Consider the following 14,755-nt stretch of genomic DNA (forward strand, 5'->3'; position numbering starts at 1 on the left):
GGAACGAATAGGAAAAAACACAAAAAAGACACTCAATCAATAACTTGAAGTCACTATATGTGTGTCTCATATAGATAATGTTAATGTATAATATAAACAGAAATTGTAAATTGCACCAAAGTAGGGACAAGATTGGTACATCTGGAAAATAAAAATTGAATCCACCAAATAAAAGGTTGATAAAGACATCTTAATTCTCTTTTTATTCACCATCTATTAAAATACTGTTATGAATCATTTACAGTCTCCTAATTGAAAGCATATTGCCGAAAATTTTCATTTATGAAGGCTGGACAAACTACAGAAATCTGGTTTGCACCAAGGGGAATTTGTAAAATCACAGTCTAGAAATTGTGGCTGCTTTATTCCCAGAGTATTAGGTTGACCGGGTGATAGACAGCCACTTTGTAGGATGGTTGCAAAGAAAGGAGAGAGGGTGGGAGGGCAAAAACAGAGATGATAATGAAGACGACAGTAAAGATAAATATTACATCTGAGGATACCTAAACAGCTGCTGTATCTCAGCAGTGATCTCTCCACAGCAACACTCTGTTGACGGTGATGTCACTGGAAGACGGAGATGGCTACATCTCTCCATTCAACACCTCCTGCAGACTCATGTCTGATGCTTGGAAATCCACTCTCATCAGTGCAGCTTGTTGCCTGCTTGCTCCGCTCACTGTGGTGCTCAATTTAGTAGTTGTTGTCTCCATTTCTCATTTCAGGCAAAGACACTCTCTTGAATTATAAGTTGTGTTAGTACAGCTAAATTCTGGTTGTTTTTTTTACCAGTCAAGTAGCATAGATATGTGATAACATATTTCTTGTTTTCTTTGTAGATTTGTGATTTGAGTTGTAGATATTAACAATGATATCTGTCTTTAAAGTTTATCCTTATCCTTTAGGCATTTCCAGACCACCACCAATATCATCCTGCTCTCCATGGCAGTGTCTGACCTTCTGGTGGGCCTTGCCATGATGCCGCTCATGATCATCACCCTGGATTTCTGTTGGTGCATCAATTCATTTTTGTGCTTTTTTTTCCACCTTTTGGGCTTTGTCCTCACCTCTGCCTCTGTTGGGAACATGGTGCTGATATCAGTAGATCGTTATGTGGCCATTTGTTACCCTCTGCGTTATTCCTCCATCAAACCAAATACAGTTAAAATCTGTGTGTCTGTGTGTTGGACCAGTTCTATTATCTACAATCTCATACTTCTAAAAGATAACCTTTTACACCTTGATTCCAGTTCTTGCTACAAGAAATGCCCCCTTTTATTAAATGACATTTTGGCAATTGTAGATGTAGTCATCACATTTTATGTCCCTCTAACTGTAATTATAGTTCTCTATGCCAGAGTGTTTGTGGTGGCTGTCACACAGGCACGTGCCATGCGGTCTCAGGTTTCAACAACCGGGTCAAAAACTGAGAGTGCAATGAAATCAGAATTGAGAGCTGCGAGAACACTCGGAATTGTCATTCTCTTTTTCTTAATGTGTTTTTTCCCATATTATATTTCATCTTTAATTGGACAAGGCATGAATATTGAAGTTTCAACAGTTCAACTTTTGCTGTTCTATTGTAATTCTACAATAAATCCTATCATCTATGCTTTTTTCTATCCCTGGTTTAGAAAGACGGTTAAACTGCTCCTGAACTGCAAATTCTGTAAACTGTGAGCAGGAGTATGTAGATGAGAGCATATAGGCTGGCACATGTTTGTAACTTTTGTGGTGGTGAAAAATGAACAGTTCAAAAGCTCAAAGAGAGAGGATAAATGATTCTCATAAATAATTATTTTAAATCCGTGGCTCTAGTGTTTGTGATTCCATGGTGTTTCACACAGATCTTTGCTGATTATGACTCAATACTGTTTGTAACAAACATCTTCTCATGTGTTTTAAAAATGAAACTGATTTGTTGAATGAAGGCAACATTGGAACCTGGAGTGTTGTTTATCTAGGCTGTACAACAGGCTACACCCCGGACCTGTCACCTGCACATCACAGTGTTCCTGGAATACTGTCATTTGTAAAAATTTCAATGCTATATTCAACCACGCTGATTCTTTTGTTAATGTCAAATATATGTCAAATAAAGTTGCATTTCTGTATTAAAAATAAGATAAAGATGTTGTATGTTTTAGCTTTATTCCCCTTTCTTTGCTTTTAGTATAAACGTCACTAGATTGTTTTTCAATTTCTTGAATGTGTGTTGAGATTAATCATGATCAAAACATCAGTGAATGATCATGAATGAACATGAATGATCTTACAAACTAATGTCTTAAACAACCTCGTTCGTTAGGTTGAAAAGAGTAATCATGATCAGTGAGAAGTGGGCAGTGGGATGTCCTTGTCCATCAAGATTGTACACTTGTCATGCACCTAAATGTTTTTTGTCATACACCCAGTTGTGATTGCTGCACCATAATGAGATGGGAATCAAGTCAAATGAAATAAAATTTGTCAATTCATACTGAGACATTTATTGGGGCTTTTTCCAGCATAGGTTTTTGAAATATAATTTACATGACTCCCACCCTCAACTAAGATTGGACCGATTACATTTTTACTGTTAAATTATTTACTTAAAGAGGAGTCTAATTTTGTCTTATACAGTAAAGTTAGTGTTCATATTTAAATTTATTTAAAGAGACAAGAGGTCTACATTTTGGATTTTTGATTAAGGATCAGTGTGGAAGTCTTACAACAGGTGAAACTAGAAACTGGACCCAAAATGCAGACACATGTCAGGCAGCAGACGAGAACCCAAATGCGACACCAGAGTTCGACTGAACCCAGCTTTATTGTCAGAAACAGACAACAGACAGGATTCACCAGGGAGCCGGCGGAATAGAATAGTCGGGGCAGGCAGAGTCGAGACCAGGCAGAAGGCAGACAGAACCGACAGAATATTCAGGAACAGGCAAGGTCGGAACCGGGCAGGCAGGCATGCAAACAGGAAAACGCTGGAAAGTCATCAGAACCACAAACGACGATCTGGCAGGAAGGCAACGTAACTCCGGGAACTAAGAAGGGAGCTCGTTATGTTCCTGATTTGTCACAGGTGCGCCAGGTGAACTAGGACTCACGGGCGGGATTGCCCGCAGCTGTGACAGACACAGGCAATCCCAACCATAAAAAGGTTTAATTTTCTGAAAGAAAATGACAAAAAAGGTAAAGTTGCAATAGGCGGCCAATGTGCAGGTGAGCGGGGCTGATCTGAGCAGCACTAAGAAGGGAACTGCAAAATATGAACACAAGACAAAGGTGAGGTAGGTTAAAAACTCAACAAGAAAACGGACTAGCAAAACTACAACCTTAAAATATTATCACAAAAAGGGAGCCAAGCATGACCACAGAGGTTCAATAATGATCTGGCAATGAAAGGAGAAACAAGTCACTCTTTAAAGGTGCAGATCCAATCAACCCATATATGCTGCAGGTCAGTGAGGTGCTGCTTCAGACCTGCCTGCCAGAGAATGAGGGAACAAGATAAAAACAAAATACACTGAATGGCATTGCTCTCCTCCAACAAACGCCTCCAGGTGACTACTTATTCTTGTCTGAATGGTCTGTGTAAACGACCTGGATCAAGTCAGGATCCAGAATAAAAGTGCATGGCACCCATCAGTGCCCCTCAGGACCATAACCCTCACAGTCCACCAAGTATATGCCCCGGTGGCAGACGTCAACAAGACGTTGAACAGAGTAGACAGGGTCATTAAGAATGAGGCGGGGAGAGGGGGTTCAGAAGGAGGGCACAAGTCACTCATGACAACTGGCTTATTTTGAGACACATAGAATGTAGACTGGATCTTCATGTTGTCTGGAAGTGTGACTGTCGTTGTGGCAATTAAACTCTTGATGGGAAAATGGGTCAATGAATGTAGGAGAGAGTTTCCATGATTGTACTTCTATACTGAATGTATGGCTAAATTTGCTTCCTGTGTAGGTAGCAGCAGAGGCTGTTACCCAAGGAAGACCTCAAAGGATTGAGACCAGTCGCTGCCCAGGTAAGCATGTTGTGAGTGTACTCCACCCAGAGAAGGTGGACACTCCAGCTGATGGGATTAGAGGCAGTCAGACAGCTCAAGGAAGTGTTCAACACCTGGTTAGCTCACTCATACTGCCCATTGGATTGGGGATGGAAACCAGAGTTGAGGTTTACCAAGGTGCTGAGAGCCTTGCAAAATACCCTCCAAACCCAAATTGTGGTCTCCAGTCAGTTGAGACAGATCCCATGCACGCGTACCGCTGATCAGCTGTCTCAAGAGCTGCGGGGAGCTTGGGTAAGGCAATGAATGTGCAGCCTTTGAAAATCTGTCCACGAGTGTCAGAATGGTTGTGTTACCTATGGACGGGGTGAGTCCCATGACAAAATCCAGGGCAATGTGGGACCAAGGGAAGGAGAGTGGTTGATGCACACCGGCTGGTGGATGGTGGGAGGCCTTGTTATGGGCATAGGTGGTGGAGGCAGCAACAAATTCCCAAGTGTCTGCTCCCGTTGGCCACCGGAAATATTTCCATAGCAAGATTAAAGTCTGTTGCAAACTGGGGTGACAGCCAAAATGGTGTGTGCCCACTGCAGCACCTGTGACAATACAGACTGAAGAAAGGACAAACAATTAGAAAGGCCATCACCTGGATCTGGCTCATGCTGCAGTGCTTCTTTTATTCTCCGATGCTCCAGGTGAGTGCCACCGCAACCCAACTGCCACGGACGATGGTGTCTGATGGTAACCATGGCAGTAACATCTACATCCTCTGAGGTATAAAGGTGGAGTACTGCATCTGGTTTGGTGTTCTTGGAAACAAGACAGTAGGTGATGGTGAAATTAAACTGGCTGAACAAAAGGGCCTAAGAACCTGACAAGATTTCAGTTTACTTGTCGACTGATTGAACACTAAATTCCTATGGTCTGTGCATACCACAAAGGGTTGCTCGGACCCATCTAACCAGTGCCTCCACTCCACCAGAGCCAACTTGACTGCTAGCAACTTCTAGTCGCCCACATTATAATTACACTTTGAGGGAGAGAGGCGCCTTGAGAAGAAGGCAAAGGGATGAAATTTCCTGTCTTGTCCTGAGTGCTGAGATAATATAGCTCGACCCCACTGTCAGAAGCATTGACTTCTAGCCTTGGGGAAGAGTTAGGTTAAGGTATCTGACTCACCAGTGTCCCCAAACTCACTGGTGAGGCCGGTTCCTTGACCCCATGGTTTCCTCTCCTCCTGCTTCCCCCCCCCTTAGTCATCTAAAGGTATCGCATTCATAGCTGTATGCTGACCTACTGACCTGTTACCCCGCTGACCCACTCAACTCAACTCTACTGGCAGCTTATTTCAATTAATACAATGTATGTATTTCTACTGTATGTTCTCTACCTATTCTCTCCTCTACCTGTCCTCCCCCTTCTCCTCTCTCTCTACCCAGCCGGCCATCAGGAGGGTCCCTCTATATGAGCCTGGTCCTGCTTAAGGTTTCTTCCTGTTAAAGGGTAGTTTTTCCTTGCCACTGTTGCTTGTTTGGGGTCAGGCCCTGGGATACTGTAAAGCGCCTTGAAACAATTTTGATTGTAACAGATGCTATATAAATAAAGATTGGTTGGTTGGTTGGTTGGTTGGGTGGGTGAGTGTTCGGTCGGTCGGTCAACAGCAATCTAGTGACAAGAAGCTAAATGAACTGCTCTTTAAGACTGCAGACCCAGTCGACCCAGAAGAGCTACAGTGAGGTGCTGTTTCAGACCTGCCTGCCTTTGAATGGGGAACGAACAGGTGAAAAGAAACAAAAATACATTAAATCAACAACAGGAAGTCACTCTCTGTGTGTCTCGTGTAGATAATATTAATATATAATATAAACAGAAATTGTAAATTGCACCAAAGTAGGGACAAGATCGGTGCATCTGGAAAAGAAAAATTGAATCCACCACATAAAAGGCTGTCAAGAGGTTGATAAAGACATCCCAATTCTCTTTTTCTTCCCCAGCTATCAAACTGTTGTTGTGAATAATTTACAGTCTCCTAATTGAAAGCATATTTGCAAACCTTTGCATTTATGATGTGTATGAAGGCTGTAAAAACTTGTAAAATCACAGTCTAGAAATTGTGGCTGCTGTATTCACAGTGTATTAGGTTGACCAACTGATGCATCACTTGGTCAACCTATGGTTGCAACCATGGTTGCAAAGAAAGGAGAGAGGGTGGGAGGGCAAAAACAGAGATGATAATGAAGGCGGCAGTAAAGATAAATATTCCATCTGAGGGTACCTCACTTCACAGCAACACTGTGACACCAGTGATGTCACTGGAAGACGGAGATGGCTCCATCTCTCCATTCAACACCTCCTGCAGACTCATGTCTGATGCTTGGAAATCCACTCTCATCAGTGCAGCTCTGGTCTGCCTTGCTCCTCTCACTGTGGTGCTCAATTTAGTAGTTGTTGTCTCCATTTCTAATTTCAGGCAAAGACACTCTATTGAATTATAAGTTGCATTAGTATTTTTATATTTTGGTTGATTTGCACCTTTAAAGTAGCAGAGATATTTCTAACATATAACGTAACATATTTCTTGCAGTTTTCTCTGTAGATGTGTGATTTGAGTTGGAGATATTGACAATGATCTCTGTCTTTAGGCATTTCCAGACCACCACCAATCTCATCCTGCTCTCCATGGCAGTGTCTGACCTTCTGGTGGGCCTTGCTGTGATGCCACTCATGATCGCCACACTGGATTCCTGTCGGTGCATCAGTACATTTATATGCTTTTTTTCCCACCTGTTAAGCTTTGTCCTCACCTCTGCCTCTGTTGGGAACATGTTGCTGATATCAGTAGATCGTTATGTGGCCATTTGTTACCCTCTGCGTTATTCCTCCATCAAACCAAGTACAGTTAAAATCTGTGTGTCTGTGTGTTGGATCAGTTCTATTATCTACAATCTCATACTTCTAAAAGATAACCTTTTACACCTTGATTTTTCCAGTTCCTGCAACAAAAAATGCCCTCTTTTCATAAATTACATTTTAGGTATTGCAGATATAATTATCACATTTTATGGCCCTCTAACTGTGATTATAGTTCTCTATGCCAGAGTGTTTGTGGTGGCTGTCACACAGGCACGTGCCATGCGGTCTCAGGTTTCAACGGCCGGGTCAAAAACTGTGAGTTCAATGAAATCAGAGTTGAGAGCTGCTAGAACACTCGGGATAATCATTCTTTTTTTCCTCATCTGTTTTTTCCCCTATTATATTTCTGCTTTGATATTACAAGAAAGTAATGAAGATTTAACAGGTTATATTATTCTGTTCTATTGTAATTCTACAATAAATCCTATTGTCTATGCTTTTTTTTTTACCCCTGGTTCAGAAACTCAGTTAAACTCATTGTCAGCTGCAAATTCTGTAAACGATGCCCAGGAGTAGATAAGCAATTGAAAACGACTCGTTTTCTCATTCAAATTATGTCATCATAATGTACATATAAAATGTTTTTCAGTATACAGATATACAGACGCAAATGGCTGGATCAGTTACATTAAGTCAAGGCTACAGATTGTCTTCTTTTATTTTGTTAGATGTGCAAAAGTTGTAAAGACCATAGCTACAAAAATAGTTTATAGTCTATCTATAGTTGTGGATTGCAGTAAAACATTCAGCTTGTTTAAAAAGCCAAAAGGTGCCGGTGTTGCTATGGATGGATGCTGAGTTCTAACACGTGACGTGAGACCCTGGTCAGCTCTATTCAAAGTTCCCATGGCTAATCCTGGACTGGCTGCACGCTGACCTGTGATATCTCTTGTAGGGATGCTCTCTCCTGCCACGTTGCTGGCAGTCACTTCAGTGGTACCAGGGTCAAAGGGAGCCAGCTGGCAGTAGAGTTCAGTGGTGTTGCAGAGTTGAACGCGGCTCGTTCCTGACACATTGTAAACGGTGTAACGAGCAGAAAACACTGATGCGTTCCAGGAGAGCACAGCAGACTCTCTGCCACCAGAGTATTTAACATTCTGTGGAGCGCAGGGGACTGTGGAAGAGGTGACAGACACAAGGTTTATTTCCATACTGCATGTGGAAAAGAAATTCCTCTTAAAGCAATCGAATGCACGTGGTTTCCTTATTTTGCAGTGGTTTATATCAATGCTTGAGAGTTCAGACGCCCATTTGTACTTAAAAATCAATAAACGATTTGGAATTTATCATTTTCTAAGAGTCCAGCATAGAAAAATATCACAAAACTCAGTGTGGTATCCAATTAAATGACAAAATGTTTAAGAATAATACACCACTTAAACAATGCTTTTATATTCATAATTACACCAATATTTTGTGCATGTCCCAAATTTAATCATTTAGTTTGAATTAAGAGGGCATACAATTTGCAACCCAAGACAATGGGCCAGATTCACCAATATGTTCTTAAGAATCTTCTTAGATTCTTTCTTAAGTTGTTCTTAAGAAGTTCCTTAAGAAAACCCTACGTCGGATTCACCAACGCGTTCGTAAGCCCCAGAATTGTTCGCAGCTGTGTTCTTAGATTGATGAATGCCATCTGTTCGTAAATTGAAAGCGCGTGCCAGGTGAGTCTAATTAACATATGATTAGCATAAGTCACCGCCCACCAATGCCCATAAAAGGAACTGCAGCAGGACCCTGTAGACAGAGCAAAAAGCAGCAAAATGCCCAAAGCTTGCCTCTCCACGCCTGATTTCTGACGACATGTTGAACAATCAAGAAAGGATGGCTAACACGCTTGATAAAATTGCCTCAACCCTGATGACTATAGCCAACACGCTTAAAGAAATCAACGAGAATGTAAAAAAAATAAGAATGTAAAAAAAATAAACGTGTAAAAGCTGTGTTCGGATTGTGACAATAATGCATTTTATTCACAAACGGGCAATTAATCGCGCTCGAACGTGAACCACGTGCCTGCAGTCTGGCCCCATCATTGCGTCAGGACGCACATCCTCACGGGGGTTGTGGCTCTGTGTCCAAACACATCCAGCGCCCCTTTAAAATGCCGATGGTGCGTTCAATGGTGGAGCGACTGCGCGCATGCATCTGATTGAATAAAATTTCCTGTGGAGTCTGAGGGTTGGTCAGTGGTGTCAACAACCAGAGCATATCCTCGATCCCCTAATAAAATAAATCAAGATAAAATCAAATAAAAAGACAGTTTTGGCATGGTTTCCAATTTGGTTGATTAATGTTAAGTCATTGGCACATTTACGTAATTTTAAAATTCTCCGTAAATCACCAAAAATAGGAAATAAATAAATAAATATGACAGAATTATCATTGTAATATTGAATTTTATTGAACTGCACAAGAGAAGAAAACACAACCATGCCAACATGTCGGCACTGAAATGTGCGTAAGAGTACTCCTGAGTGTTCGTAGGATTTGTTCTTACCTACGCATAAATCCAGGATAAGAAGAAATTGGTGAATGCCACAATCTTCGTAAAATGTTCGTAAGTGGGACTTAAGAACAAATTTGTTAGTAAGAACGTTTCGTGAATCTGGCCCAGAGTCCTGGCAATGCAAGATGGTTGGCAAGGAGGGGCACTCGCTTGACCCACTATATGTTCCTGGTGCTTTTTCCATAGTATGTTATCCATCCGGATGACAAGAGTTGCCAGGAACTGGAGATTTGCAGGGGGATGATGGGCAGTCAAGTACTTTAATGAACACTCCCTGCAGCACAAAAGTCGATCAAATAATCAGACCAGGACCTTTGTCATAGTCCCAACAAGCGACTGGAGGCAGTTCTGGTATAACTGGAATTGTCAAAAAAAGATTTTAAAAAGTTCATATTTACTTCAAAAGAACATGATACAAAAGGATGACTGTAATTCACAGCCTCTGCCCAAGCAAGGACTCTGTCCCGGAGAAGGCTAAAAATGTAACTAATCTTGGTAATATTGGGCCAGATTCACCAATATGTTTTTAAGAATCTTGTTAGATTCTTTCTTAAGTTGTTCTTAAGAAGTTTCTTAAGAAAACCCTACATCGGATTCACCAACGCGTTCGTAAGCCTCAGAATTGTTCGCAGCTGTGTTCTTAGATTGATGAATGCCATCTGTTCGTAAGTTGAGAGCGCGTGCCAGGTGAGTCTAATTAACATACGATTAGCATAAGACACCGCCCATAAGTAATAAGTAAGTAGTGCCCATAAAAGGAACTGCAGCAGGACCCTGTCGACAGAGCAAAAACCAGCAAAATGCCCAAAGCTTGCCTCTCCACGCCTGATTTCTGACGCCGTGTTGAACAATCAAGAAAGGATGGCTAACATGCTTGATAAAATTGCCTCAACCCTGATGACTATAGCCAACACGCTTAAAGAAATCAACGAGAATGTAAAAAAAATAAACGTGTAAAAGCTGTGCTCTGAAACCGGTCTCTCTTTTTTTTTTCTTTTTGAAGTGAATCAAGACTGTTAGACTGAAATTGTGACAATAATGCATTTTATTCACAAACGGGCAATTAATCGCGCTCAAACGTGAACCGCGTGCCTTCAGTCTGGCCCCATCATTGCGTCAGAGAAGAGAAGAAAACACAACCATGCCAACATGTCGGCACTGAAATGTGCGTAAGAGTACTCCTGAGTGTTCGTAGGATTTGTTCTTACCTATGCATAAATCCAGGATAAGAAGAAATTGGTGAATGCCACAATCTTCGTAAAATGTTCGTAAATGGGACTTAAGAACAAATTTGTTCGTAAGAACGTTTCGTGAATCTGGCCCATGGAGCGTAGTCTGGGCTCTTAACCATACAACCAGGTCACACTGCAATAAAAATCCTCAGCACTTGTCCCACAAACCATAAAAAGAACTGGGTACTAATCTTGAAAAATACTCATATTATCTGCTCAAGATGGCCAAGGAGTGCACCCTGGTTCGGCAGAGAACAGCTCACCAAGGCTGTTTCCGAAACCACACACTCGTTCCCTATTCACTACTCACTACATGTGGGACATGGATTGAGTGACATGGGGGACATGGATTGAGTGAACTACGTAGTGCACTCAATTTATTTACGGTGCCTGTAAAGTGACGTCATGGTTTTGCATAATAATTACGAATCGGTCGCCGGGAAAAGTGGCCAGGTCCATTTGGGACTTTAAAGCTGCAGATCCAATCGACCCAGGAAAGCTACAGTGTGGTGCTGTTTCAGACCAGCCTGCCTTTGAATTGGGAACAAACAGGAAAAAACACAAAAAACACCCTCAATCAATAACTTGAAGTCACTACATGTGTGTCTCATATAGATAATGTCAATGTATAATATAAACAGAACTTGTAAATTGCACCAAAGTAGATTGGTACATCTGGAAAAGAAAATTGAATCCACCAAATAAAAGGCTGTCCAGAGGTTGATAAAGACATCTTAATTCTCTTTTTATTCACCATCTATTAAAATACTGTTGTGAATAATTTACAGTCTCCTAATTGAAAGCATACTGGCGGAAATTTTCATTTATGGTGTGTATGAAGGCTGGACAAACTACAGAAATCTGGTTTGCACCAAGGGGAATTTGTAAAGTCACAGTCTAGAAATTGTGGCTGCTTTATTCCCAGAGTATTAGGTTGACCGGGTGATAGACAGCCACTTTGTAGGATGGTTGCAAAGAAAGGAGAGAGGGTGGGAGGGCAAAAACAGAGATGGTAATGAAGACGACAGTAAAGATAAATATTACATCTGAGGATACCTAAACAGCTGCTGTATCTCAGCAGTGATCTCTTCACAGCAACACAGATGACGGTGATGTCACTGGAAGATGGAGATGGCTTCATCTCTCCATTCAACACCTCCTGCAGACTCATGTCTGATGCTTGGAAATCCACTCTCATCAGTGCAGCTCTAGTCTGCCTTCCTCCTCTCACTGTGGTGCTCAATTTAGTGGTTGTTGTCTCCATTTCTCATTTCAGGCAAAGACACTCTATTGAATTCTAAGTTGTGTTAGTACAGCTAAATTCTGGTTGTTTTTTTTACCAGTAAAGTAGCACAGATATGTGATAACATATTTCTTGTTTTCTCTGTAGATTTGTGATTTGAGTTGTAGATATTAACAATGATATCTGTCTTTAAAGTTTATCCTTATCCTTTAGGCATTTCCAGACCACCACCAATCTCCTCCTGCTCTCCATGGCAGTGTCTGACCTTCTGATGGGCCTTGCCATGATACCGCTCATGATCGTCACCCTGGATTCCTGTCGGTGCATCAGTTCATTTATATGCTTTTTTTTCCACCTGTTAAGCTATATCCTCACCTCTGCCTCTGTTGGGAACATGGTGCTGATATCAGTAGATCGTTATGTGGCCATTTGTTACCCTCTGCGTTATTCCTCCATCAAACCAAATACAGTTAAAATCTGTGTGTCTGTGTGTTGGATCAGTTCTATTATCTACAGTCTCATACTGCTAAAAGATAACCTTTTACACCTTGATTCCAGTTCTTGCTACAAGAAATGCCCCCTTTTATTAAATGACATTTTATCTATTGTAGATATAATCATCACATTTTATGGCCCTCTAACTGTGATTATAGTTCTCTATGCCAGAGTGTTTGTGGTGGCTGTCACACAGGCACGTGCCATGCGGTCTCAGGTTTCAACAACCGGGTCAAAAACTGTGAGTTCAATGAAATCAGAGTTGAGAGCTGCGAGAACACTCGGGATAATCATTCTTTTTTTCCTCATCTGTTTTTTCCCCTATTATATTTCTGCTTTGATATTACAAGAAAGTAATGAAGATTTAACAGGTTATATTCTTCTGTTCTATTGTAATTCTACAATAAATCCTATTGTCTATGCTTTTTTTTACCCCTGGTTTAGAAACTCAGTTAAACTCATTGTCAGCTGCAAATTCTGTAAACGATGACCAGGAGTAGATAAGCAATTGAAAATGACTCGTTTTCTCATTCAAAATGTAAATATAAAATGTTTCCGAGAGAAAAGCAACCACTGCACTCTAAGTTTGATTTTGTTATTGATACAGTTTGTGGTCAGTATCTGTTCCGCTTCATCCACCTCCTGTGATCACATTAAATCCTTTTTCTGTACTGGGAATATTTTCTGTCAGTTTTCATTTATGCTTATTCGTCTTTCATGATACGTGATATTATCCTCTATGTTTTTGCATATCAGTTGTTTATAGTCTGGTTTTTGCAGCTATTACATACATTTCAACAGTCATGGCCTAAACATGGTTTAGAATCATTTTTAAAACCTGTCTTATGATTCATTTCCATCATATAATAAATAAGTAAATGGCCAAATTTAAATTCATCAAATTACAGAATTGTGATTTGTGTAGGTGTGGAAAAACACCTGAAAAATGATATACAGTCATTTTCCATGTAGTTTTATTCAGAATTCAACTGTTTTCTTTTCAGCCAAAATGTGTTCATATTAATGTCCTTGTTTGTCTGTATATACATATGCTATCTAATAATACAATAACATTATATTAACATCATATAAATATAATATTCAATTCCACTTACAAACTCTCTGGAAGACAAAAATGGCAATTATCTTGTTGATTATGAAATTAACATGCTCAATTTTGGATGTAATGACGGGGCCTGAAAATAAAAGCTATCAATATTATATGTGAAGTCACCTGATCTGTAGATTAGAAACTGAAAATTAATAATAATTTCAGAAGTGAAAACAAAATTCTCAAATGTGTCACAAACTTTTATATGTTGATACATTTTCATTATGTCCTTTATTAAGCATGATATGTTCGACAACACCTTAAGTGAACACATTAATAATCAGACTGTGTAAAATGCCTATTATTAACACATTCAAGACAGAACTGGGATAAAACAGCTGAATTAACCTTTAGTCACCATCAAAATAGCTTACATCCACTTCATAATACACTTTCAAAGTCTTTTGCCATATATAATTTTAATATTATTCAAATTATAACTTATTTTTTTCACCCATAAACTGTGTTTTACCTTTTCACTCAACAGCCAAACTTCCTGTACTCAGACATGGATATATTATCTTTCATTTAACCTGCTGTGATATGTCTCAGAATGTTTATTGGCAATTTCATTTTATTTCATCAATATTATTACTTTAAACTAACCTTAGTCATTGCACACCTGTTCTCACCTCACATGTTTTTAAGGAGCAATAGTCTTCTTAATAATCTTCATCCATGCTCTCCCCCCTACCTCTCTCTTTCTCTTACTTTCTCTCTTTTCTCTTAAATTTGGAATTTTCCTCATTTAAAAGTTGGAACTACAAATTTATTATTTATTGCACCATTTATTGCACCATGTAGTGTCACTTCTTTTACAGGAAATGAACCTACAGGAGGCCGAGAGATATTTTTTGTGATAATAAAATATTATTCTTTGCACTAAAATGCAAAAAGATCTGACGGAACTGAAATCTGCTGTTATTTTTCAATAAAGGTTTCCTGCTTTGGAAGTTTCACTATTGTTGAGACAAAAGAGTCCAATGGAACATTGTAAAGAAAATATAGTTAATCTTTTAAACTTATTACTGGATAAATTATTCATTTATTTTACAACAGTATTTATTATCGGAGGAATACTCATTTGGATCTAAGAGCCTATCTTCCAATTTTTAATGGCTGCTAAAGCTAATCATGCCTTTTTGACAGCTAGAATGCCAAATGTGCCTATGATAGACGGTGATCAAAATGTGCTATTCCTAACAAAGGATAACAAAACTCCAAGTTTCGTAATAAATCCCTCAGTAA

The 14,755-nt window shown here is 39.9% G+C and overlaps 1 protein-coding gene and 2 pseudogenes across 1 annotated transcript; all 3 read left to right on the forward strand.

Moving 5' to 3' along the window:
• Positions 1-561: 561 nt before the first annotated feature.
• Positions 562-2,052, forward strand: LOC130529073 (trace amine-associated receptor 13c-like). Its single transcript, XM_057038968.1, has 2 exons — positions 562-725; positions 906-2,052. Exons 1-2 carry the CDS (start codon positions 562-564, stop codon positions 1,678-1,680), a joined length of 939 nt encoding a protein of 312 aa, XP_056894948.1. The 3' UTR covers positions 1,681-2,052.
• A 4,255-nt stretch (positions 2,053-6,307) lies between these two features.
• Positions 6,308-7,883, forward strand: LOC130529075 (trace amine-associated receptor 13c-like; annotated as a pseudogene).
• A 3,878-nt stretch (positions 7,884-11,761) lies between these two features.
• Positions 11,762-12,940, forward strand: LOC130529076 (trace amine-associated receptor 13c-like; annotated as a pseudogene).
• Positions 12,941-14,755: the final 1,815 nt, after the last annotated feature.

The sequence above is a fragment of the Takifugu flavidus genome, chromosome 7, assembly GCF_003711565.1.
Source record: "Takifugu flavidus isolate HTHZ2018 chromosome 7, ASM371156v2, whole genome shotgun sequence".
Lineage (NCBI taxonomy): Eukaryota > Metazoa > Chordata > Actinopteri > Tetraodontiformes > Tetraodontidae > Takifugu > Takifugu flavidus.

What these genes read in the sequence shown, in the direction of transcription:
- LOC130529073 (XM_057038968.1), top strand. Translation starts at nt 562, where the DNA reads ATGTCACTGGAAGACGGAGATGGCTACATCTCTCCATTCAACACCTCC. An exon ending in GTCTCCATTTCTCATTTCAG is followed by an intron (nt 726 to 905) that starts GCAAAGACACTC and finishes CTTATCCTTTAG; the next exon opens with GCATTTCCAGACCACCACCA.